The 22,913-nt window shown below is 38.3% G+C and overlaps 2 protein-coding genes across 2 annotated transcripts; one reads left to right on the top strand and one right to left on the bottom strand.

The window, feature by feature from the left end:
• Positions 1–5,217: 5,217 nt before the first annotated feature.
• LOC125244386 (putative nuclease HARBI1) lies at positions 5,218–6,198 on the bottom strand. Its single transcript, XM_048154476.1, has one exon. The coding sequence runs from the start codon at positions 6,196–6,198 to the stop codon at positions 5,218–5,220; it is 981 nt and encodes a 326-aa protein (XP_048010433.1).
• A 6,237-nt stretch (positions 6,199–12,435) lies between these two features.
• Positions 12,436–22,609, top strand: cct2 (chaperonin containing TCP1, subunit 2 (beta)). The gene is made up of 16 exons (XM_048157244.1): positions 12,436–12,583; positions 13,180–13,254; positions 13,338–13,403; positions 13,476–13,587; positions 16,175–16,251; positions 16,329–16,441; positions 16,518–16,720; positions 16,930–17,030; positions 17,103–17,230; positions 19,451–19,554; positions 19,638–19,757; positions 19,899–20,027; positions 20,100–20,203; positions 21,384–21,483; positions 21,565–21,706; positions 22,430–22,609. Exons 1-16 carry the CDS (start codon positions 12,581–12,583, stop codon positions 22,458–22,460), a joined length of 1,608 nt encoding a protein of 535 aa, XP_048013201.1. The 5' UTR covers positions 12,436–12,580; the 3' UTR covers positions 22,461–22,609.
• The last annotated feature ends 304 nt before the right edge of the window (positions 22,610–22,913 follow it).

Genomic DNA, 22,913 nt, shown 5'->3' with positions numbered 1-22,913 from the left:
ATTTATTATGCATTCCCATGCTTAAAGAACATTTAATCCCGTGGAGCTCTAAAATAATGTTATTGACTTCAACTGATGAATGCAGCAAAGAAAAGATGAAGAATAGAAAAGCACTTTGCTGGCAAAGAAATTGGAAAATTACACAGGTAAGACAATTCCTATACCAATAAATACCTCAAACATTGTTTTATTAAAGAAAAATTATTTTAGGAAAAAAAAAATACTTTAATTTTTACACTTAAGACAGGTATAGCATGTGGCAAAAAGTGTAATATAGCCACACAGCTGGGAGATACAAGCAAGTGACGATCGAGTGACGTCATTCTTTAGGGTACGCTCATGTATCCATGGCAACGCTCAGCTGCGTCGAGAGTTAACGGTCCTGCCGGTGATTTTCTCAGATGAGGCCTTGAGTTTTCTCTTTCTTCGGCCGAAATGGTATTTTAAATTTTAGTTTAGTAGACATTAGCTACCTTAACCACTGTTTATCTTGTAAATTTTAAATTATATGACAAGATTGCATTTACAAATGTTTGCTGAAGTTGTTGTCCGTCGCGGCTGACCGTTACGGCCTATCTTCAAATGTGCGCTAATCTTGGTCTAACTAAACCCAAATTGACAGTAACAAATGTTTTTAATAGACAAACGATACCTGATACATGATTGAATGTGTTCATTTTGTCGTTTTAGGTTAGAAGCCAACGAAAAAACTGCCATCAGACTACCACAGCTGACAATGAGAGACGCGCGTGCACACACAACTGCATGTTTGCCTAACACACACACGGAAAGAGCACAACAATTATAAAACTGTTAATTTATAAATAAATACACGTATTTTGCTCCTTACAACGTGTTTGTTTTCTTTTGTTAACCTAGAAGTAAAATAAAAAACAACAAGAGGACTTAATCGAAAGTCCCCTAAACGTCCCGAATGGCCGCTGAACGTCCTGTGAACGTCCCCGTGAACGTCCGGAGGACGTCTTTGCGGACGTCCCCGGGACAGCTAGAGGACCCTACACATGGACGTTCGGGGGACGTTCGCAGAGGCCATTCAGGGGACGTTCTGGGGACCTTTTTTTGTTAGCTGGGAATGGACTAAACATTAACAGTGGAATCGCTGTCCGTTTGCTATGGGCTGTTCCTGGATCGCTGTCTGTTCATAATGTGCTAAAATGTCAACCATCACTCAAGTAATTTTCTCTTCACTATGGCTTATAACTTTTGGCGTTATGTTGAAATATTTTTAATTTACCTGACCAGAAGACGTTTTAACGTTCTGATCTGCACACATAAAAGACAACGTTAGCTAGTAAATTTTGCATTAGATCGCAAACAATTTAGTTCAGTTTGTAGACAACAAATAAATGTAACATTTAGGCCGTGTTTGAATATTTGCATATGTTATTTATAGAGATAAAATAAAAGCAATACTCACGTATCCTGCTCGATGAAAAGACAGTTCAACGGTCGTTTTTAATTTAAAATGCGCGCTCCAGAGGAACCAGAGCGATCTCTCTCTCTAGATAAAGCGTTACAAAGTGTTCCTCTTTTGAATCCATGGAAAAGATAATGGGAAAAACGGCCTCTTCCATCACCACTCTTTCTACCACTGTTAGCAAGTTATTAATTGAGAGCACGTCCCACAAGGAGAAGATTTTGAATCTGGAAAAAAATGTTGCCGCGTTGCAGCAAGAAAATAAGCAGCTAAAGGAGATGTGTATGGGAGTGCAGAATTACAAAAGAAGATGGGATCTAAGCATTTACGGTGTTAAAGAAAGTGGTTCAGACAGTGAGAACAACGTACGTGATGTGGTTATCAAGATCCTCTCCAAAGTATCTCCAAAGATTGCGCACAAATTTCCAGATGTGGTGGATTCAGTTCATAGACTGGGGCAGAAAAGAGGTGATGGTCGCCCCAGAGCAGGCCTGGACTGGTAATCTGGAATACCGGGCAAATGCCCGGTGGGCCGACGCACTTGAGGCGGGGCCGCTATATGATATGATTTTTTTAATAAACATAAAAATTGGCCAACGACCGGCCCATAAAGCAGGGACAGCGGCCCATTGGTTCATTTTCCATACTGACACTGGGCTGGCCCAAATCACATCTCTTAACAGACTCCAGCCCGTCCCCTCTGTTTCGCCAGAACATCTTTGGATTAGGAGGATGGAGAAACAAAAGCGTAAGTGCAAGGGGGGTGCGGAGAAGTTGCGGGCAAAAAAAATCAAAAAATTTAGAGGTTGATGCCTCAACGTGCAAAAATTACTGGCATGTTTAGTGCGGTTACTGTAGCTTCAGTTTCCAAACCTACAGTACCTGACGTGCAAAAACAGGTGAACATAGAAGAACATGGAGGAGACACCTGTAAGGCAGAGGAGCAGCAGGTGTCTGACAGTGAAGCCAATGAGGGACAGAGTAAACAGGAGAGTATAATAGAAGCGGTAAGCAGGGTAGTTACATGATTAACAGCGAGGGACTCATGATGCGACGACGACGACGATGATGCTTAAATGAATGAATATTATAAGACAACATAATCGTCGTCGTTATTATAAAGTCAGACTGTCACCTACTGCACTGGTCACTCAGTCAGCTAAAGTCAAATAGCACAGCAAAAGTTATTTTGCACTGTTTTTTGTAGTTAGCAGTGCCCTTGTAGCTATCAGAGTTCACTTATGCAGTAACGGCCTTTCTCATAGAAAACCTGAAATGATGCAATTTGATTTTTCAAAAAAAAAAAAAAAAAAAAATTCAGGTTATTATTATAATGTAATATTACTGACGATGTGTTTATTTCACAACGAGACTATAGGTGTCTATTTATAGCTGTTAGTCGTGATGATGGTCTACTAGATCTCACTTTTCAGCTATAAAAAGTTATGTTTTGTAGCTCTTGTACCCTGTTACTCTGGTATGAACACTTGGTTGTTTATGGCAAGTGAATAACATGAATATCATTTTATTAGGACGTTTTTTGTGAGTATTTTGGTAGTATAGTTTTCTTTTTTATTGTTTTTAATAGGGAGTATCTAAACAATGAGAGGTAAATGTTTGACACTTAAACAGGGGTTTGTGCTCTTTAAAACAAAGTATATTTGTAATTGTAAATTATAGTTTTTCTGCTGTCTGTTTCATTGGAAATTTAAAAAAAAAAAAAAAATCTTTATAAAATTATCAGTATTCTACATCCACGTTCTAAGGGTTAACTAGCTTTTATATCATGGAGCACATTGTCCATCTAGAAATCCTACTCTTACTAAGTGTACTTTTAATAACTCTACCAATTAATTGTAATACTCTGGTGGGTGGTGTCCGACCGATTGTGGTGGGCCGGTCTGAGCAAAAATGCCAGGGCCATTTTTTTGTCCCAGTCCAGCCCTGCCCCAGAGTGATAATTATGCAATTCGCCATGCGCCTTTACCGGGACACAGTGTGGAGAGATGCTAAAGATAACCAGTATCTGAAAGAGAATGGGCTGTTCATCAAAGAGGATCTGTCTTCGGAGGAGAGAGTTGCAAGAAAGAAGGCATGGCCACTGGTGAAACGTGCGAGAGAAGAGGGCAAGAAGGCCGGCTTTCGAGGAGGATTTGCCTTCATTGAAGGGGAACGCATCAGTGTTCCAGATGTTACCTGAGCGGATGGCTGACAGCTGTCTTGTGCGGAACGTTTCGATATAAATCGGGATCAGAGCAAGTGTTTTGAATGTTTTAATGTTTCATGGTTTCTCAGTTTTCACTTTCTCCAAAGTTTATTCTTATAATTCATTGTTTAGTCAATCCCTTTTGTAACGGCTGATCACAAGTTTGGTAAGTTCAAATTTGTTTCTTTAAATGTTCGAGGCATTCGCGACGCCATTAAAAGGAAAGCTATATTTCTTTTTGCAAGACATACAGAGGCTCAAATTCTTCTTTTCCAAGAGACTCATTCTTGTGATTCTGATACCAACTTCTGCAAAACCCAATGGGGAGATTTAACTGTTTTTAGTCATGGGTCCAGTCACTCTGCTGGTGTTGCTATTTTCTTTAACAAATTTAAAGGTGATGTTTTGGAAACTATTCGTTCGGAAAATGGAAGATGGATTATAATGGCTCTCAGATTGGATAATTATATTCTAATTATTTGCAATGTTTATAGTTTCAACGTTCGAGCACATATTCTAGAAATGTTTAAGACAATTTGCCAAAAATTAACAAACCTAAAAAAGAAGTACAAGGAAGGATATATAATTATAGGGGGTGACTTTAATGATGCTCCGGATGATTCAGTTGACCGCTTTCCACCCAAAAACACCAATTGGAGACCAATTACTTTATTAAATGTTGACTATAAAATCTTAGCGTTAGTATATGCAACCAGACTGAAAAGTGGCTTACAAAACATAATTAGTGAATTTCAAACAGGATTTATTATAATCACTTTGTTAATCCAGATGCACTCATTTTGTTTCTCTTAAAATGTTTTATGGAGGCATTAATAGTTCAATTATTTTACAAACTAATACTTCTAGAAGATTTTTTATTAAGAGAGGGGTAAGACAGGGTCGCCCAATCTCTCCTTTTTGTTTTTGATTGTAGTGGAGCTATTTTCAATTAGTATAGTTAAAAACCCAGGTTTTTGTGGGTATAACATTATTTAATAAAGAAATAAGAATTTCACAATTAGCTGATGATACAACTTAATTTTTTAAAAGATAAGAGTCAAATCAGTAAGGCAATCAGACTTTTTCTGATGCCTCAGGTCTCTGTTTAAACCTCACTAAATGTGAAATTCTTCCTGGGCTGCGTTTCCCAAAAGCATCGTAAGCCTAAGTTGATCGTAGAAACGATCGTACGAGTGATCTTAATATTAAGGTCTGTTTCCAAAAAGCATCGTAACTTAAGTAGCACTTGAAAATGATCGTAGATCTACGAGTGCTCTGGAGTAATCGTAAAGCCCTAAGTGCATCGTAAGAAGACAGAGTTATGAGGTCACCTACAGGACAACCGGCAGATTACACCTTTAACTTTATTCAAGTGCACTGTGATAATATAAGGTTTTTATTGTACTTTATTGTACACTTTATTGTTTTTTTGTTTGTTTTGTTTTTTTAATGAGGGCAGGTAACAAACAAAAAAATATATAAATACACATCTAAATTAAATGACAACAACAACAAAACATTTATAAAATATGTAGGAAATATACTTCAAAGACTGGGAAAAATAGAGATAAACTCAAAAAAATCTGTCAATGACTTGCTGACGTGCACGAAAACCAGCCATGTATTGGACATTTCTTGGTTGGCCAGCATGTGGTCCCATGCCATATTCGTCGTCGTCCTCCTCCTCCTCCTCCTCCGCCACCTCTTCATCTTCTTCCCTGTTAAGTAAGGGCACTTTCATCTGCACCGCAATGTTGTGCAACATAGCTGTTACTATTATTACTGCACAGCACTTTTGTGGAGCAAAAAGAAGACCACCGCTGGACTGGTGAATAGCCCGAAAGCGCATCTTCCACCTCCCTATTGTGCGTTCCACGATACTACGTGCAACACGGTGTGCTTCGTTGAAATCTGTGTCCCTGTCATTCATAGGATTAGCCACAGGGGTGAAGAGATATAGCCTCAGTGGGTAACCACTGTCCCCAAGCAGCCTCCACTGTCCCTGTGAGTTTTGTGCCTCCTGACCCACAGATGAATTGGTGAACATGAAGGAGTCGTGTGTGCTTCCGGGCCACCTTGCCACAATGTCTGTGATCAAACCCTTATGGTCACAGATCACCTGGCAGTTGACAGCTGCATAACCTTTGCGGCATATATATACATGGCCATCCACAGATGGTGTAAGGATCGGGATCAAGGTACCATCGATCACTCCGATGACCTGTGGGATGTGATGATGTGTTACAAAATACTGTTGTATTTCTGTGATGTCCTGTCTTAATGATGGAAATTTAATGTGTTCCACAGCAAGTGGAAGTAATGCATTGGTGACCGCTTGAACAGCTCTTGACACTGATGCTTTACTTAATCCAAGCCCATCACCAAGTACCTGGAGAAAACTGCCTGTTGCATAAAATCTCAATGCTGCTAAGAGTTGGACTTCAGGGGACAAGGCAAAATTTCTCCTGGTGGCACGCATCAGCTGAGGTCCGATGCTATTTAGCAGTTGGGCTATTTGTTCCCTTGGCAGACGGTATCTCCCAATTATAGCCATGTCATCAAGCATATTCAAGGGGTTTTGATGCTGTCTAATGAAGGCATTTAATGTCACCAATCTACTTCGTGGTCGTCTCTGTCTTTGTCTTCCTCTGAACCTTAACTGAAGAACACGCTGTAGTGCAGCCATGATTTCCTTTGCAAGTCTACTGAGGTGTAAACTCTATATACTATACTAACTTTGAAGGAACCATGTGAAGGTTATCAGGCTGTGATAGTGTTCACGTATCCCACTGCTTGTCACCAATTTCAGTAATCACATTAGGCCCTGCCCTGAAGAAAGTGAAGGTGTGGCATGCTTAGAAATTGTATAGATTACATATTCCTTTAATCTATCATCTGTTTGGAATGACCAGAATTTGTGCTTCTTAAAGGGTTACTTCAGGATTTAGCATTAAGCTTTGTATTAGTAGAATACCACTAGTATTTTCGAATTAGCGTGCTTTCCCCCTTCATATCAGCCCGAGATCAGAGATTTATGCATTTTTATTCTGTAAAAAAGCCTCTGATGACGCAAAAATCGTCATTTTGCGTCATCGGAGGCTTTGTTGGCCAGAGGCATAAAACTACAGCCAGTAATAGCAGGTAGTTCCGCATTTTTTCACCACGCCCATACATATGCGCTTTTGAGGTTACTCACGGACATAGATCAAAGATTTTATCAAAAGTGGGTGTCAATTATATTTTTAAGCTTACAGTAATTCACTTTATTTTGTCTGCACTACATCAGTGGTTCATCTCGCAAATTTATCGGCCTCTGCAGTCATCTCAACCAATACAGCAACAGGCTTTTGTGGTAACGTTAGCATAAATAGATAAATAGACTAACTCAGTTTTACAGAACAGTGGCTTTACTTTGATAACAGTCAACTTATATGTAATTGTCTATCTAACGTTACTTTGCTAAGTTTGCAGTTTTACTGCTACCTACAACACTACATATAGGCTACTGTGTTATCAGTCTAGTATCAGCGAGTCTAACCTCTAGGCGAATACGCTTAGTACCAGATGCCCAGGCTGTTCGTCCTCTGGGAAAGTGAATATCGATGGTATCGCGGTGTCCTTCAGAATGGTTCTCTTCATTGCAAAGATATTTGGTTCGTAGTCCTCGTGCTTGAAATGGAGACTACATATTCTGCGTTTTTTTAGGTTTTCTATAACGGTGTCATCTCCAAACTTCGGGTGTTTGATGGCCCGCAGCCACTGTTTACATCGCTCCAAATCTTTAACTTAATCGGAAAATGATGGAAACTTACTTGTCCTTTCCTGGTTTTCGGTGTACATCCAGGTACAAAGCAATTTAGCACCATTTCGCTGTAAATGTATGAACTAACTCACGATTTATAGAATAAATATGTAACAAAGCAAGCCTAGTTGTTTGAATTTTCCTGGTAATGCCGCCTGTAACCGATAGGCGTGGTTTGGGCGTGGCCTCGCAAGGGTAGCAAAACAAGTGCATTCTGGGAGTTGTTGTCTTTCATCCACATTAGTCAAAAATACATTTTCTGCCTTTTCTCAGTCTAGAAAGCTCCAAATTCAAAAATAATTTCACATTTCTACTACATAAATGACCAATTTTAAATACACATTCATCTTTCCAGGGGTGAAGTACCCCTTTAATATGTATACATAGAACAGTGCTGGTGAGACATGTCTGCAATAAACTTTTTTTTTTTGTGTCTGTACCTGTAGAAATGTATTGGCTAGATGAAGTACATATATTTCACCTTTAATATATAGACTTTATATATTAGTAATATTGAAACTTACATGCTTATGAAATAATCATTAACCATTCACTTCAGAAACACTTGAAAGAACTCATAAGATTTCCTATGGTATTTCATTGGGCCTTAGGCCATGTGTGGTTCAACAAACACATGGACATCAAAAACAATGCAATAACATAGTTTTATTCATTTGGGTAATTCAGTTCCCCAGGACCTGCAGAAGACATTGTACAGTGGGATGAGTCATAACTACATATAGAAAACATTTCACATTACACAAGAAGTGAGATAGAGGTATCTGGCAAGATAATTGGCACAGAAATGGAGGGCCTTGCAAATTTAATCTCCTCTAGTGCAAGTCTCCTCTCTTCTAAGGCCAGCTTGGCCTTCTTGAGCTCAATGAGCTGCTGTTGAAAACTGGTATCCCTCTCGTTGGCTTCTTTAAGGGATTGCCTAATGTCTTTCAAGACATCTAGTTTCTCCCTCTCCAGCTGAACTAAGTCCTGACTACAAGTACACATATCAAACTGCTGAGGTGTTGTGGCTGCAGTCTGGACAACTGAAGATGGAGGCTGAGGCCTGGGAGGGTTGTTTGGAGGAGTAGGAGATGGTATGTGCTGGGAGATGGCAGGTGAAAATAGCTCCTCTGAACATGAAGGACCTGGCTCAGGCTCAGGCTCAGGTTGAGTTAACCCTATTGCTCCATGGATGTCAATACCACCACTAATGCCATCTGAAGCACTTGTGCCAAGTATTGACAAGGCCTTCTCTTCCTCTGCTGTGAGAAGGGGGGACTCGTTGGTCCCACCACCTGTTTTTTTAATTGCAGTCCTCTGCAGTGCCCTCTTCCTTTTTGCCAGACTTGCAAAATACTTGCGGACCTCCTTACCCGATCTTTTAACCCCCCTGGTTGCTGTTAATTTAGTAGCAATGTCCTCCCAGATGTTTTGTTTCTCCTTATTTGTATGATGTCCTTTAAATCTGGTGAAAACAACATCTTTATTCCGCTCCACCTCCTCTAGAAGAACATTTACTTCATCTTTTTGAAAGGTATCTTTTCTTGTTTTTTTTGTTCAGCCATTTTATCAGTGCCTCAGCCTGTAGGTAGTTGCTTTATATAGACGTGTCTTGATTGCTAATCCACATCAGATGACGATTATTAGGTGAAACGTTCAGAGGACACGATTCCTTATATTCCTTATATTTCAGCACTTCGCAAATGGACAGCGACTCTTAAGTAGCACGTAGAGCGCGTTCTCGCGCGTTCATGTTAAGGGCATTTTTGGGAAACGCACGTGGAATTGCAGCGAGCGTTCGTAACCTTGCACGTAGAAAGCGCTCTTAAGAGCTAAGATACATCGTTATTGGGAAACCCAGCCCTGTACATGACTCATCTGAACAATCAATGTTTAACTTTCCAGTTAAGGATTGTGTCAAGTAGGAATTTATATTTCTAAAAACATGTCAGTTAGGCAGCAATTTAATTTTAACAACAAAATTAAGAAAACAAAATTGATTTTTGATAATTGGTTACGGAGAGATTTGTCAACTTTAGGAAGAGTTTTGGCAGAAGGTTTGTCTAGGTTTATTTTTCCTGGCCTTTCTTTATTCGCTCAGGATTCTACCTGTAAAGAAATTAATAGGTTGCTGGTTATTTTTTGTTGGAAAAACAAACACCACCATCTTAAAAAATCCCTATTAGCAGGGAAGAAATCTGAAGGAGGTTTTGAAATGTTGGACTATGTGGATATACTTTTAAGATCAATTGGATAAAAAAGTGTATTGATGATCCTGATTCTATTTGGTTTTTCATTCCTCATAATGTTTTTAAGAAAGTGGGTGGTCTTAATTTTCTTTTATCCTGTAATTTTTCGCCTACCAAATTACTCATAAAATTGTCTGAAATGGTCTCTTAGCATTGAAACTGTGTTTTGTACAAAATTTTTCTCCTCACAAAATGAAAATTTGGAATAACGAGTTGATTACAATTAAAAGGCAAGAGTATATATTTGGAAAAATGGTTGGATCATGGTTTAAATTTGTGATTATTTGATTCAACACAAAACATTTATTCTTATGATTCTTTTATGTGTAAGTACAATTTTCCTATAAAATATAAAGAATTTGTCACAGTAGTTAGAGCTATCCCTTCTGGACTTATTAATTTGATGACCAGCCATCTGTCTTATTATATTGTAGATAATAAAGACTGTAATTTTTTTTTATAAATGGCAAAAATGTATTTGATAAAAAGTGCACTAACAAAGATATTAGACAAGTCTTTCATGAAAAAAAGAAAATTACTCCAAGAGGAAAATTTTACTGGAATTCCCTTCTTAGAGATGTTATTTGGAGAAAAGCATGGCTGTTACCTTACAAATTTTGTATTTCAAATAAAGTAAGAGAAATTCACCTTAAGATACTACATAAAATATATCCAACTAATATCTTACTCTCTAAGTTTATTGATGTTGGGGAAAGAATGCTCTTTCTGTAATTGTACTGAGGAGTCTCTACGCCATTTGTTTTTTGATTGTCACAGTATACAGTCATTTTGGAAAGACTGTTTTCTCACTTTCTCTGCCAAAGTTAGATCAACGATAACTTTAAACCTGAGAGATATTATTTGTTATTATGAACATGAAGACAAAAATATTGACAATTTTGTAAACTTCATTATCCTGAATGGTAAATTCTTTATTCACAAATCTCGACTGTCCAAATCTCCTCCTTTATATAAGGTTTTCTGTAACGAACTAATTCTTTTAATGAAGTCTCTTAAACTTGTGAAAAATGTAAAAGGTAATTCTGCTGTTACATATTTTGAGTCTGTTTGGCGTCTTGTGAATGCTCTTTTTTTTTTTTTTTTTCATTTATCTTTGGAGCTTTGTTGTTAATGCCTGTTTTTTGTAGTGTTTACAAGTTCTTAAATAAAATTATAAAAAAAGTGCGGGGCAATGTTCCCATAATGGTCATAACTGAAATTGAGAAAATGCCTGCTTCGTGTGCTGCTTGGGGCTGTACAAATCGCTGCACAATTGAAAATCGGTCTCGGGGAAAAACCTTTCACAGGTAAGACTGAACATTTGTTTCTGGTTGTATTTGGTCATTATATAATTGATAGTAGTTGGCCACTGGAGTCAGTCAGACTAAAATAGCTAGTTAACTGTGAAAGTTGAGACGTGAGTTTACATGATTTCTAATATAGTTTTAGCTTATGCTATTTTATAAACTAAAGTTTTAATATGCATCTCTATTTTATTAAAACCGACTTTTATGACAAGTACTCGTTACGGCTAGGTGACTGATATTTTGTTAATCTTGATCTAACCCTCACTTTAAGGTTAGTTAGCTTTTCGCACATTTAAGGTTTCACAAAGACAACGAGTTGAGGAGACAGTGGGAAGTAGCTAGAAGGGAAGTTTTGCCATTAAATGGTGATTTGTTTATATATTTATTTATTTTTCAGCCCATTGCAACCAGGGCTACACAAGCCTCAAGGAAAGCTGGGGAGAGCCTGTCAGTGCACTGTTCTCACCATTTCCAAGAGACTGATGGAAAATATATAGCCTTTTGTTGTTGTTTTTATTACATCAATACTATATTATTATTGTACTAGTCACTATTTAATTTACTATTTTTATTATTGTCTATATTATTCTGCAATTGATATTACATTGTATTTGCGATTATTATTAGTATACCAATACTATTAATATCAATCTATTATAGTTATGATGTTATTATTGTCTATATTCTGTAAAATGATACTACATATTCTATTGCTATTATTATAGTATTATTATACTATATGCTCAATCAATATATTATGATATTATATTATTGTATAAATGTTCTATTCATTACTATTTTATTTGCCGTATACTGTTTGTTTATTGACAATATTCTATACTTTATTATTGACTATATTATTATATACTACATAAACATATATTTCTTATAGTGTATAACAAACTATTTACTATTCTCAATTTCTTTATTTGCATTGCACTGTAGTTGTACCATATCATATGTATTACCATAAAGGATCCATCAGTTATCTTTGTTGTTGTATGTTTTTGGAGTATCTTTCTGTAAATATCTGTATCATTTTAGTGCTATAAAAATACAGAAAGCAGCCCGTGTGATTTGTATTTGATGATTTGTTTAATTTGATCAATGATCAATTCTAAGCTCAAGAAAAGCTAAAATTTCGTTAAATTTTACCTATATTGTTGTTATATAAAGCGTTCAAAGGGAGATTTGCTTTATTTCCCCGGCGTTGAAATCAGGCACATATAAATGTCAGGAAACACGATTCCTGGCTGCATGTCAATATCCATGGATTAGGTTTATTTGAACATAAGGAACACTTTCGAGCCCAACCTTTAGTGTAATTCGTTAGTTTTACTCGCGTTTTCGCAGTTTCATCTGAATCCAGTCATGCAGCCGGTTCTTTTGCCACTCAGTCCCGCTGAGGGAGCGCGTTCCGGCGGGAAAGTGACGTCGATGCATACCCTCACGCGAAAGCGCGTTACAGAGACTTTTAAGTTGAAAAGAGCTCGCGCAGGAAGCGGTTGATCTGTCGCACGCTTCCCTGTTCCGTTCTTCCTGTCTCGTGCGCGTCTCTTCAGCACATCTTAAACCATCATGGTGAGCGGTTATGTGATTAAATCATAATTCACCGGCGATATAATGAACGAGAGCTTATTTAGTGCAGCGCGTGCGACGGCTAGTGTGTGTAGAGTGATTCTGGAGCGGCGCTCGCGCTTTATTCACGGGTTTGTGCGCGGCATGCGCGTGAACACGAACAAAGACTTCAGCCGAGCGCGTTATGATATTATAATAGACGCGTTTGTCTGCATCATCTTTGTTTTATTTGTTGGGTGATGATCTTATTCGTGTGTGTTTCGATAGTTTGTGTTGTGATGATGTTATATAGCGGATCAACATCAGGGAGTTTCTAGTGTTTTCTGAGGAGGGCGGGGTTACTGACGTCACGGCTGCGGCATGATAGTGCAATAATTAAACAGATAATTATTTAAATTATGGTGTCGTGATAGCTTGAATATGGAAGTATTAATATTAGTATAACAATGAAATTATCAATAAAAAAAATCACAATTACTAGAATGTTAATAGTTACAATAATAGCAAATTTATGTTACAAAAGATGCTGGAAAGCTTGTTAATATCACTGTGATCTGTGTGTGTGTGTGTGTGTGTGTGTGTGATCTGTGTGTGTGCAGGCGTCTCTATCGATGGCCCCCATGAACATCTTCAGGCAAGGAGCCGACGAGGAGAAGGCCGAGACGGCTCGACTGGTGAGTGTGTGACTCCGTCACTGAACATGATTATCAGTCACAGTACGCCCGGTGGGTAACAAGAGCTCTCTCTGCGCTTTCAGTCCTCCTTCATCGGCGCCATTGCCATCGGAGATCTGGTGAAAAGCACTCTGGGACCCAAGGGAATGGTACGTGTGCCAGACGTTCCGTTACGATCATTACTGGGGATTATGACTCGTTAATAACCTCTGACCTCACAGGACAAGATCCTGCTGGGCGGCGGCAGGGACAGTCAGGTGACCGTGACCAATGACGGCGCCACCATCCTGAAGGCCATCGGAGTCGACAACCCCGCCGCCAAAGTGCTCGTGGGTGAGTGTGTGTCTATAAAATACATAATTACACGCTCATTAACCCTTATAGGAGCTTTGGGGTCTTTTTAGAGAACTAAAATAAAAAATAATGTTCTTTTTGTCCAAATGACGTGAAACTTTGTACAGTTATTAACACTTTCTAGATCTACAGATAAAAGAATTGGAGTGAGATCTTGTTTTTATGTTAGTGTAGAAACAAAAGTCACATGCAGGGTCTTTGTAACCCCAGGCAACAAAAAAGTAATTTTGTAACAAAATAATATTTAAAAAAAAAAAACTAAAAAATCAAACAAATGTAATTAGGGCTGCACAATGATTAATCGTTTGCAAAATAAAAGTCTGTGTTTACGTAATATATGTTTGTGTTCTGTGTATAATAATTATGTATATATAAATACACACATACATTAAGAAAAATATGCATGTATATATATATCGACATATATTTTATATTATATATAAATATTTTGAAAATAAATTTATACATGTATGTATGTGTATTAATAAACAGAGTAAAATTACATTTAGGGCTGCACAACGATTAATCGCGATTAATCGTTTGCAGCCCTAAATGTAATTTTACTTCGTTTATTAATGTTTTTACTTCATATTTGTGCAATTTTGGAGGAATTATCTTTTTTAAAAAAAAAATAAATATATAAATATATATTTTTTTAAATCGGTTTTTATACAAAAGCAGCTTTTTATGTAAAATTCACTTTATAAAACACCCACATTTCTAACTTTCATTCATGGGGATAACATGAATAATCTGACATGGTTTAGTGTGAGGTTTTTACTCATCTTTTGGAAAATGCAGTTTTAAAAGTAAAACAATTATCACTTTTAACCCTTTAAGACCGGATGGAGCGTCGGCGCTCCCATTTGCGTGTCTCCCTTTAAGAGCCAATAAAAATTGAATCCATATAGGTAGCACAAAAATTATTTTTGCTTACAAAACCATAGACTTTAGTCTTTCATATCAAGCCTCCAACATGCTTCTGTTGCGTTGTTTTCATCCTCTGAGTCTGAGTAATATGCGTTTACAACAAAAACAGCACAGCCGCTAACTGTGTACAAATATGTGTATTTCACATGCTCATAACTTCATGAAAAATGAACAGATCATAGAAAATGGCACATCAATATTTAAAGCAGATTTTCAAGATTATAATCACAACATAATATATTGCGTTGATCACAAGATATTACTCACGGAATGATTTAACTTACTTTCCGGGATGCAGTGTGTATCCATTGTTCCCGGACCCATCCATGTTCGTTTTCCAGTGTGGAATAACACAAAATAGGTATCATCTTAAAGTTTAGAATCTCCTCTTTTTAATGCATCTTACCATTTTGAAAAACCCCTAATGACTGCCAAGAAGTGCCTCTAAACTGGAGTTTACTGCCTGTGAAAAAAATGAATAACAATTGATTCAACTATACTTTATGCTATCACCACGAAATTTGAACCAGATGCAGCTCACATGTAGGAGAGCATCACCAAAAAAGTATATTTATACGATATTATTGCGTTCCTGAGTTATTCCATGTCAAATAATAAAAAAAGAAAAATTATTTAAAAAATGGTATATATTTTTTGTCTTTTATCAGCTGTTTCTCAGCAAGAAAATGTCCTAATGTAATGTATATTTTCTAAAACATTAAAAAGTGTTCTATTAAATGATACCTACCTTTTGACTACAGTTTGGAAGTTATGAGTCTTTAGTTTTGTGTGTGTTGCTTAGGAAAAAAAAAAACTCTAAAAAAGCCTTCAGGTCTTAAAGGGTTAACAATAGATGGCGCCAGAGCTCCACTATTTGCTATTTGACTGACTGAAAGACATCTTTACACAAGTATTTTTCAGTTGATTCATATCTAAATATTATGAAATCACAATTATGACAATAAAAATTACTTTTCGTCAAAGTTTAACATTTTTTTTTAATTAAAAAAGTTTTTCAATATTGTTAAATTATGAGACCCCACTTAAAAAAATGGACAAAATTTATCCTCAAAATCAACAGTATTGAAAAACATTTTTTACAGTATAAAAAATATAAATTTTATTGTCATAATTGTGATTTCATAATATTTAGATATGAATCCAACTGAGAAACACTTGTGAAAAGATGTCTTTCAGTCAGTCAAACAGCAAATAGTGGAGCTCTGCTGCCATCTACTGGTAAAAGTGATATTTTTTTTACTTTTAAAACTGCATTTTCCAAAAGATGGGCAAAAATCTCACACTAAACCATGTCAGATTATCCATGTTATCCACATGAATGAAAGTTAGAAATGTGGGTCTTTATAAAGTGAATTTTACATAAAAGCTGTTTTTGTATAAAAACCTATTTATAAAAATATTTTATAATTTATTTATATAAATGTAAAAAATATGATAAATCCTCCAAAAACTGCACAAACATGGAGTAAAAACATTAATGAACAGAGTAAAATCACAAAACAAAAAAACAATTATTTTGTTACAAAATAAAATTTTGTTGCCAAAGACCCTGAGTGTACTTCCCAAAGGAAGATCGCACAAGGGTTAACACATGCTAATGACTGTGCTCTGTCAGACATGTCGAAGGTGCAGGATGACGAGGTGGGCGACGGGACGACCTCCGTGACGGTGCTGGCCGCTGAGCTGCTGCGGGTACGACTGCGACTTTATTAACCCGCTTTATTTACCGCCGGCGGCATCTTAATGATATGTGGTGATTTGTGCCGCAGGAAGCCGAGCTGCTGATCGCCAAGAAGATCCATCCTCAGATCATCATCTCTGGCTGGAGGAAAGCCACTCAGGCGGCCCGCGACGCGCTCCGGGAGGCGGCGGTGGATCATGGGTAAGGATGGCCTGCCGTGTGCTTGTGTGTGTGAACAGCAGAGGTGGTGGACGTGAGCGTGTGTGTTTCTCCGCAGGAAAGACGAGCAGAAGTTCCAGGTGGATCTGATGAACATCGCGCGCACCACGCTGTCCTCCAAGCTGCTGACGCACCACAAGGATCACTTCGCCCGGCTGGCGGTGGAGGCCGTGATGAGGCTCAAGGGATCCGGAAACCTGGAGGCCATCCACGTCATCAAGAAGCTGGGCGGCAGTATGACCGACTCCTACCTGGACGAAGGTGTGTGCTCCTCTGAGTAATGAAGGAGAACGTGAAGTGTGTGAAATACATGCTATCATCCTGAGGATTCAACACAGATATCACACTTCTGCTATTGCATATTCAGCTACTCGTTTTTCACTAGCGTATCCGCTCGGATGCCGTTTGTTAGTAATAGCATTCATGCACACACGTCTGCGTCAAGTGACCGCTGCTCTTGTTCCTCGCAGGATTCCTGCTGGACAAGAGGATCGGAGTGAACCAGCCCAAGAGGATCGAGAACGCCAACATCCTCATCGCCAACACCGGCATGGACACGGACAAGATCAAGGTACGGCCTCGTTCACTCACGAGCGCTGATGTGGCACCAGTAGCGCGAGTAACATGAGCGTGTGTCCCGCAGATCTTCGGCTCCAGGGTGCGCGTGGACTCCACGGCGAAGGTGGCCGAGATCGAGATGGCCGAGAAGGAGAAGATGAAGGAGAAGGTGGAGCGCATCCTCAAACATGGCATCAACTGCTTCATCAACAGGTGCCTTGATGCCACATTAAGAGTGTTTTTGTCAGCTGATATCTGGCTGCAGTGATGCAAATCAGCCTGTTCATAAAGTGACACGTATGAGTAATAATTCGGCACTTGTGGCTATTTCATTCGAATGACATAAAATTGTGAATTTAAGCGATCAAACGTAATTGTAACAATGTTCAAGTTCACATGAGGAGGCAAATGTTCAACGTAACTTTAATCATAAAATATGTATAAACCACAAAACGATAGGAGCGGCAGCCATCGACTGTGGTGAAAACGGTAACGTAAAATGATGTTGGCCCTGCTTTATACCACAAATTAATAAAAATGTATGAACAGGGTTCCAGGCTTGCGAGCTCACGAGCCGATATTGGTCAAGCGACACTGTTACTACACAGCGCTGGGAGATCCCGTAAGGAAAGCATTTGAATTCGCCACAGAATTAATTACATTGCTGCTCAAATTTAGCACAGAATTCTCCGTTATTAACCGTAGATATAAGATCAAACGGTGCTGACATGGAAACCAGAAGAAACATTGTGCCATGAATGAACACATTATAGAGGGTTTTCAGTCGATAAATTAACAACATTCGCCATGGATTTAATGTAGTAACACTAAAATGCTTTCAAGTACTTTACACATCTTTTTCCAGCATTTTAAAACTCTAATATTATCATATTTAAATGTGATGACCAAAACATTATTTGTTCATCATTTATAACTAACTAAAACGTTTCAACATGTAGGAGTACTTGCACTTATTTAAAAATAAAAAAAGAAATGAAAATTCCCATTGTAACCAGTGGGTTTCTGCCATTTCCACTCCCTAATATAGCTACCAGTGTCCGTTGCGCTGCCTCACTGCCATTCACAAATCCAACAGTTAATTCCAACATAGAAATAAATTTTGTATTTTACTGCATTTTCAGCTGAAATTCTCATTACCGCAATGTGTCCAGGTATATCCCGAATGTATGTTGTTCCTAATTTCCTTTGCCTCATCATTTTGAAAATATGTAGGTTTCAATAAAATAATAAAAACATTTGGTTGTAAATGGCAGCAGGTGTTGTGGTAATGAGAAAAATCTGTTTAAATCAAATAAAATTATAAATTAAAAAAAACACATTTCAGTTTCAATTAAGTGCATAGCTGTTAATCCTTTTTTTTTTTTTTTTTTTTAAGCTTTTATTTAAGCTCTTAAATTTAAGCATTTATAGGCTGTCGCGGTAATGAGATTAAGGACTTGTTTATGAAAAGGTGTGAAATTGCCAGTAAAGCTTATAAAATGAATGATCACAAACACTTCAGACCTTGCTCTTTATGTCTAAAAAAGGAAATTTGTTGATGCAAACATTTTTAAATTTTAAATGTTTGAAATCTTTAAGATTTCATGAGAATCACCTAATATATACACTGCGTTCCAAATTATTGCAAATGACATATCAGTGAGATTTCAGTACAATAAACATTCAGATCTTAGATGTTTCTCTTTGTTAGGTTTGGTTAGTGGTGTCTAAAATGCATCTTTATGCACAACTGCCAGCCTGCATGCAGAGCTTCTTGAGACTCCAGAGACACCAGCAGCTTCAAATACCTGTTTGATGCTCAACACTGGCTTTTTTATAGCTGCCCTTTTAATACAATTAAATTTTTTGATAGGAACTTTCATTAATAAGCCTTTATCTGACCGAATTCTGCTGTGCTCTAAATCACTCACAAATCTTATGATAATTCGATAATCTCCATTCAGTTTCACACAATATTAGTTGTTTTCATGCCTTTTGCACAACATTGCACCATTTCATGCTTTTCATCTTCAGAAAGATCTTTCTTCCTCCCCATATAGCATGAGAACTGTGACTTGCTTAATAATGTGGAACAACCTCTAAGTAGGGTTTCCATAGATCTGGCAAATTATTTTGTCAGAGATTGATACCAGTTATCTAAAAAGACACGGATAAATAAACAAACAAACATTTTCTTAGAAAAACTAAAATCTGAATGTTTATTGTACTGAAATCTTACTGATATCATTTGCATAATAATTTGTAACGCAGTGTAGAAGCGGAAGTATGTGATTTCGGAAGCAGCCACTGTGAATGGGTCATTGAATCATTTACTCAACCGTTTCATTCAGAACAGCTGATTAATTCAGGAACAAACCCGAGTGTTTTTGAGTTTGTCTGACATGAGAGCATTGTGTTGTTGTCGATCCTCAGGCAGCTGATCTATAACTACCCTGAGCAGCTGTTTGCCGGCGCTGGAGTGATGGCCATCGAGCACGCTGATTTCGCAGGAGTGGAGCGCTTGGCCCTCGTCACAGGTACACAAACGCACTGCTGTGATAACTGTATCCCAGTGTGACTCATTGGGCTGGTTTGAGCTGTTTGTTTGTTGAATGTGCAGGCGGTGAGATCGCATCTACCTTTGACCATCCTGAGTTGGTGAAGCTCGGCCACTGTAAGCTGATAGAGGAAGTGATGATTGGAGAAGACATGCTCATTCACTTCTCAGGAGTGGACATGGGTACGTACTGGGCAAACAAATCTACTAATCTAATAAAAACTTATCCAAGCTTTTATTTTGGTGGAAGCCCTTAAGTCTTCTCGTTGGTTGACGATAAGCTGCTCCGAGATGCCGAAAACACCTTTGTGTTCCTGTGTGCAGGTGAAGCGTGCACCATCGTCCTGCGCGGGGCGACGCAGCAGATCCTGGACGAGGCAGAGCGTTCCCTGCACGACGCCCTGTGTGTGCTGGCGCAGACCGTTAAAGAGACACGCACCGTGTACGGCGGAGGTCAGTACGTCAACGGCTTTCTGACCAATGTTTGCTGAGACTCGCACTCACGCCTGTGTGTTTGTGTTTCAGGGTGCTCTGAGATGCTGATGGCTAAAGTGGTGACAGATCTGGCCAACCGGACGCCAGGCAAAGAGGCCGTGGCCATGGAGTCCTTCGCTAAAGCCCTGAGGATGGTGCGTCACGTCATATCAGCTCATATCTGGCTGTTTAGAGAGGATCAGTGCGGTGATGCAAATTAAAGGGATAGTTCACCCAAAAATTTAAATTATCCCATGATTTACTCACCCTCAACCCATCCTAAATGTATGACTTTTTTCTTTCAGTCAAACACATTCTGAGTTATATTTTAAAAAAAAAAACGCCTGAACTCAACTCTCATGAATGCACAGATGTTACCAGAAACTACTCTTAAAGTTGTTAACATGGACATTTTTCTTATAAAACTGCTTTGCTTTCCTTCAGAAGGCCTTTATTAACCCCCTGGAGTCATATGGATTACTTTTTATGATGGATGGATGCTCTTTTTGTGCTTCAAAATCAGATACTATTTGCTCTCATTATAAAGCTTGGAAGATCCAGGATATTTAACTCTGAAAGAAGAAAGTCATATACACATTGAGGCTGGTAAACTAGGTGATAATTTTCATTTTTGGGGGAAATAACCTGTTAACTTCTCCATTAGGAGGCTATATTTCCCCCCTTAAATTGGTTTCCAGGTTTATTTTTACCTTTTTATTTTTATTTTTTTATCTTTTTAAATGTATGCATCATATTTTTAGGCATTTACAGTGCAATTACAATCACATAATACATAAATCATTGGAAAAAAATTAAATGATGTGAAAGTAAAACCCCCAGAAGGTGTCAAAGTCTCAATTAGTGAGTCATTGAATGATTCACTTAACCAACTTGTTCACAAACACAGATTCATTCAGGAAAGAAGCTACTCACTGTTTTAATGAGTGACTTGTTGAATCATTCACTCAACTGATTTGCTCAAAAATGTGGATTCATTCAGAAACTAAACACCAGTGTGTTGCTTGGAGATGTTCTATTTTTTTCTTGGCAAAAAGAGCAAAAACTGACTATATTGTCTAAACTGTCAGTCACTTAATATCAACGTCCTGTTTATTGAACTGCTTGCAATTGTGCTGATATTGGGGAAAACGGCACGCTTAACTATATCATATGATGTAAATGTATGTATAAATATTTTTTTTGTTTGTTTTTTTTCCCCATGCATCTGGAGTATTGAGGGCATTTTTGTTCATTTTGGTGTCAATTCAGCATCTGTTAATTTCTGAACCTGGATCAGTGCCTCTTTTAAAAATTTAAGGCTGTTTGTTGTTGCAGCTGCCCACCATCATCGCCGATAACGCAGGATATGACAGCGCAGAGCTGGTGTCCCAGCTTAGAGCCGCCCACCAGGACAACAAGATCACTTTTGGCCTGGGTAAGTCTCTCACACACACCCCCCTAATGTCAGAGTAGCCCCGAGTCCCTGCTCTGACCTTTGACCCCTGCCATTTGACAGACATGACCCAGGGCTGCGTGGGAGACATGGCGGCGCTGGGCATCACCGAGAGCTTCCAGGTGAAGAGACAGGTGCTGCTGAGCGCCGCTGAGGCGGCCGAGATGATCTTGCGCGTGGACAACATCATCAAAGCTGCTCCCAGGTAATGGCTCAGACACACGTCTCCTGCATGTCTCGCCTGAGCTTCATGTGCCAGATTGAGACATTGACATGTCATGTCAGCTTTATTAATCACCATGGGTTTAATGTTGTAACACTTACTGAAACTATGGTATTGTGGCAGAAATACACGAATGCTTTTACATATTCATTTCAGGGTTCATGCAAACTTTTGGGAGTGAAATTCAAGGAGTTTTAGTGTTTCACTCTTTTTCCAACACTTCAAAGCTCTAAATATCCTATTTGAATGTTATTTTTAATGTGGTGATTTGTAAAGCAAAGTTTAAGGATGAAGGAAAACTAACACTTCTAGGCAAACAAAACTTTTTTTAAGACATAAAATTACCACTAGATGGCAGCAGAGAAGCACTTATTGACTCTAATATGTGGAAAAGTCTCATGAAAAGCAAACTTCTTCAAATTGTGACTGAATTACAAGCAAGTAAAGAGTGATTTATAATCACTGAAGCTGTCGGTCAGTTCAGTGTGGTACATTTAATAATAAGAGTAGAATATTTACATTCTTCCCTACAAAAATGTTTTTGCACGTTGCTGTTTAATTTTATCTGCATCACAATTCAAGTTAGTTAGACGGTTTCAGCAGATGTCTTCGTTTCATCTCAGTGCTGTCTATGAGAATCAGCCGAGAGGTTGTTGAGGGTTTCTTGCATGTTTTTAACGTGTGTTTGTATGTGTGCTGTTTCAGGAAGCGTGTCCCGGATCATCACCCCTGCTAACCGCGCACTGCTAGCGGCCCGTGTATTTATTGACAGGAAGCTGATTCTCTTTCTTTTGTAGTTTCTTGTGCAGTTGCACTTGTCAAGCATGTGTGAATGTCAGCACTGACCTTTTGTTTACTTAATAAAACTGTCATGAACAAACGAAACCTGGTGTTTGATTCTCTTGCCTGGTCAGCTTTATTTCTATAGCGCTTTATACAGTACAGATTGTTTCAAAGCAGCTTGACAGTGATAAACAGGAAAATAACCGAATCAGTGATGCACACTTCATCAAATATGAGACTAATTCATATTCTGGTGTGAAGCGGCTCTCCTGTAGACAAGAGTGTCAATTCAGTTCACAGGATCCTGATTGCATTGCGTTCAGACTCATTCCATTTCTCTTTGTCACTTTTTTTTCAGTTTCAGTTGAATATTTTCATGTCCATACAAATATTTACTCAAGAAATT

Source organism: Megalobrama amblycephala, linkage group LG14 (genome assembly GCF_018812025.1).
Source record: "Megalobrama amblycephala isolate DHTTF-2021 linkage group LG14, ASM1881202v1, whole genome shotgun sequence".
In the NCBI taxonomy this organism is placed as follows: Eukaryota; Metazoa; Chordata; class Actinopteri; order Cypriniformes; family Xenocyprididae; genus Megalobrama; species Megalobrama amblycephala.
Note: the sequence above shows the minus strand (reverse complement) of the source record. Positions and strands in the feature narration are given on the sequence as shown.